General features: G+C 56.6%; 1 protein-coding gene across 1 annotated transcript; it reads right to left on the bottom strand.

Moving 5' to 3' along the window:
• Positions 1-657: 657 nt before the first annotated feature.
• LOC123049694 (COBRA-like protein 7) lies at positions 658-2,947 on the bottom strand. Its single transcript, XM_044472582.1, has 6 exons — positions 2,621-2,947; positions 2,440-2,519; positions 1,871-2,330; positions 1,613-1,769; positions 1,229-1,509; positions 658-1,159 (listed from the first exon to the last, which is right to left on the bottom strand). The coding sequence occupies exons 1-6, from the start codon at positions 2,679-2,681 to the stop codon at positions 870-872; spliced, it is 1,329 nt and encodes a 442-aa protein (XP_044328517.1). The 5' UTR covers positions 2,682-2,947; the 3' UTR covers positions 658-869.
• Positions 2,948-3,560: the final 613 nt, after the last annotated feature.

The following is a 3,560-nucleotide window of genomic DNA, read 5'->3' as shown; positions in this document are numbered from 1 at the left end:
CAACCACAACACACCCGCCTACGTGGCGCCACCGCGCCGTCGTCTATGAGTTGCAGCACACCGCCACCACCACAGCTCGACTAGCCGGATGTGCAGCTGTCGCAACCACACGCCTGGGCACCCCACCGACAGATCCCGGATCCAGGTGCTAGATCTGCGCAACCGACCCCAACACCGCCCCGCACGACCCCCAGTGAGGGAGGAGGAGAGAAGCGGGGTCGCCGGCATGCTCGGGGCCGCCGCCGCCGCTTACCTGCGCCGGCGAGACGCCGCTGTCGGTAGTCGATTAGCTTTGTCCAGGGCCACCGCTACGTCTCTCGCGAGGAGAAGTCCCTGCCGCCGTCGTAGGTCTAGCGGGCTTCGCCCGTCGGTTTCACCTGGCGGCGGTGAGGGGAGCTCGGGTGGAGGTGGAGAATGGGGCGGCAGTTGCGGCTAAGGTTTCGGCCGTGCCGCCCCCGTGAGCGACGCGAGCGCTTCAGCTTTCCCCAAGTGCAAGCATGTGAATGTCGTTATCAACAGAATCTAGACACAAGTTTTGGCTTTACCGACCAATTGCTTGACTGAATTGAGATTGGAGTGAGTAGAACATGTCCAGGGCAATGGTAAACAGAGCAGGGAAAGAAGCCATCTCCGAGCTTGCACTTCGTACTACTGTACTAAGCATCAAAGGACCATGTAATTGCTGGGAAGACATCCTACCCGAATATGAAGTTTTCTACGATTTCCTTTTGCTGGGGGCATATGTTACTGAGCAATAGTTTAATCTATAGCCGCTCAAAGAGGAGGTATATGCTGGATTAGTTGTACTCTACAGGGAAGTTAAACTGAGATACTCAAACCCCATGTATTCAGGGCTAGTCAGGTACCCTTTACACGAGAAACAACATAGACAACGAGAGCACACAAGAGCTGGCGACTAGCCAGCGCTGCACCGCCGAGACACGCACGTCCCAGGCCGCATTGGGCAGCGAAGGGTACTGATCCGGCGGCGGCATGACGCACTCGTGTCCATTGAAGTAGACCCTCCTCGGAAACGCCCAGCCCCCTGAGAAGGTGAAGTCGCTCGGGTCTTTCTCCAGTATCATCTCGGTCTGCACGTTCCCATCACCCAGCAGCATCTCGTTGTAGTTCTTGATTCCCCAGAACATCCCCGTGTCATCTGCAAAAAACCACATTTCTTACCCATCCTTGCTTCGTATCATCTTCTTGTCGAAGATTGTGCACTTACTGATGGTGCCGTACTGGATGAGGGGCTGGTAGTTGAAGCTGAAGAGCTGTGTCAGGCTCCGGAGGTTGGGGTGCTGCACCACCAGGTTCCAGTCGGTGTAGTTGCTGACCACGTCGTAGTTCGTCACCGTCGTCTTCACCCTCCAGTACCCCCGGTAGCTCTGCTTCACGTGCCAGTGCACCCGGATCGGGCACATGTGCTCCGTGCACCGGATGACCGGCACGGGCGGAGCGCCCTCGGCGTCAGGCAGCGCCGCCAGGACCTTGGACTGCTCGCCGCCGCTGAAAAACCGGACGAACATGAACATGCAGGCACGAATCAGAATGACGGCAGAAGAAAATCAGAAGAATGCAGAGTATGTAGCAGGGTGTCAGGTGGTTTAACCTGAGGCACTGATGCGCCGAGGGAGAGTTTGCACCACCGCAGCTGTCCCGCGGGCACCCCACGATCGTGTTGTTGTAGAAGGTCGTGAGGGAGACGCAGCAGGACGGCGACGGTGCGTCCCTGAACTGCGAGTACGAGCAGATGATCTGCCATGTGCCTGCACCCCACCAAGCCAAGAAAGAGTCATCGCTCGATGCACGGCGCGTCACAAGACATTGGGTCGTTGGCTAAGAAAGAAAGAAAGAACCAAATGCTTACGCAGAACTTGTACGTGCCGCTGCTCGTCGACCTTGGACCTCGTCGCCGGCACATTGGTGGCGTTGCTGCAGGTGTAGCCCGGCACGCCGATGCTGAAGGTGGTCGGCATCTTGGGGTCGCCATGCTCGTCGAGCGCGAAATTGACGATGTACATGTCGAACTGTGAGGTGGCCGTCCTGTTGTTCTGCGTGACGGACGAGAGCACGCCGCCGCGGCAGCAGTTGGCGGACTGCCTGTTGTACGGCGCGCCCGGCAGCAGGTCCGCCATGACCGGTTGCTTCTCGCAGCAATGCGGAGGGGCGCCGTTGGCGCCGTGGCGGCCGGTGCAGTTGCCCCGCTCCGTCGTCTCCGCGCCGATCACGTCCGAGATGAACTCGTCGCCGGCCCACACCCAGCTGAGCCGCCACCCCGGGCGCTCGATGTGGCGGTACAGCTGGTAATTGTGGATGCTCACCTTTACCTGCGCGCGCAGCAAATCGATTGATTCGTACGCAGTTTCAGTGGCAGAAAATCGCGATTTCTGCGAGGAGCATTCGTTTCAGAAGAAGAAAAATCCCAACTATGCGCACCGCGTACACATTAGGCTCGATGGACGGGAAATCCCAGTTGATGGTGATGTTCCCGTTCGGATCCACCGGATCATATCCATCTGCCAGAGAGACACGGCGAAATCAACAATCATCAATCGCAGAATCAAAGGAAACGCACAACACGGCAAGAATCAGACTCGTCAAGAAAACCAAAGCCTACCAGCGAATTGGGAGGACAGACAGCAGATGAAGATGAACAGGACGAACTGCTCCGTCGCCATGGGTCCCGTGCTCGAGGGCTTCTTCACGGGGCGGCGGCGGCCCCGAACGAGAAGAACCCGCGCCTTTTGCAGTCACTTGGCAGTTGGCACCTGGTCTGCGTAGGTAGGGGACGAGACGAGGGGAAGAGATGGCAAGACTGTGGGTACGAGGAAGAGGACAGGGATCGGCTTTGGCACGCATATAATCCTAGCACCACTGATGTGACACGCGCGTCGTCATGACTCGTGGATATCTCAGCATTTAGCCTCGAATTAAACGCCCGGAATGGAATGGAGGCGCGGCCGCGCACACACACACGGATTACTACTCGAGTCGAGTCACGCAGGAAACGGACACTGATTACTCTCCTTTTCGGCGTCCAGTCGACAGTGGGACTGTGGGAAGTCCAGTTGGCGTCCGCTCACCGTGCGGCGGCGTATATGGAAAGCCATCCCGGATTGGCACGCCAGCCGCGTTCGTTTCCTCTCCGCTCATTTGTCACCTTGCCGTACACGCTCATGCCTGATTTGGAGGGAAGTTTGAATCGGTGGGCCGCGTTCGCCGGCACGCGGGGCCATGCAACGGTGGTGATACTTGTTCATCGTTCATGGTGCCATTTAGCGAAATGACCAAAACTTGGCGTGTGTCCATGTGTAGGTTGTAATTGATGCTCTTGGTTGGACGATGAATTCCCTGTGGTAAAAAGAAAACATTTTTAGAGGATCTGTGGTGAGCGCTCGATCAGGATCGAGCCAATGGCTACGCAGGTGGCGGACGCTGCACGGGCATCGCGTTTTCCTTTGTTCTAAGTCAAAGTTTTACAATTTTGACCAACTATATAAAATAAAGTAGTAATATATATGACATCAAATTGATATATTACAAAAGTACATTCCAAT

The sequence above is a fragment of the Triticum aestivum genome, chromosome 2D (genome assembly GCF_018294505.1).
Source record: "Triticum aestivum cultivar Chinese Spring chromosome 2D, IWGSC CS RefSeq v2.1, whole genome shotgun sequence".
NCBI lineage: Eukaryota > Viridiplantae > Streptophyta > Magnoliopsida > Poales > Poaceae > Triticum > Triticum aestivum.
This window is presented reverse-complemented; position numbering and strand designations above follow the sequence as displayed.

Coding starts and splice junctions, on each gene's coding strand:
- LOC123049694 (XM_044472582.1), bottom strand. CDS start 2,681: ATGGCGACGGAGCAGTTCGTCCTGTTCATCTTCATCTGCTGTCTGTCC. Junction 2,331..2,439: donor TCGAGCCTAATGTGTACGCG/GTGCGCATAGTT, acceptor CTGCGCGCGCAG/GTAAAGGTGAGCATCCACAA. Junction 1,510..1,612: donor TCGGCGCATCAGTGCCTCAG/GTTAAACCACCT, acceptor CCGGTTTTTCAG/CGGCGGCGAGCAGTCCAAGG.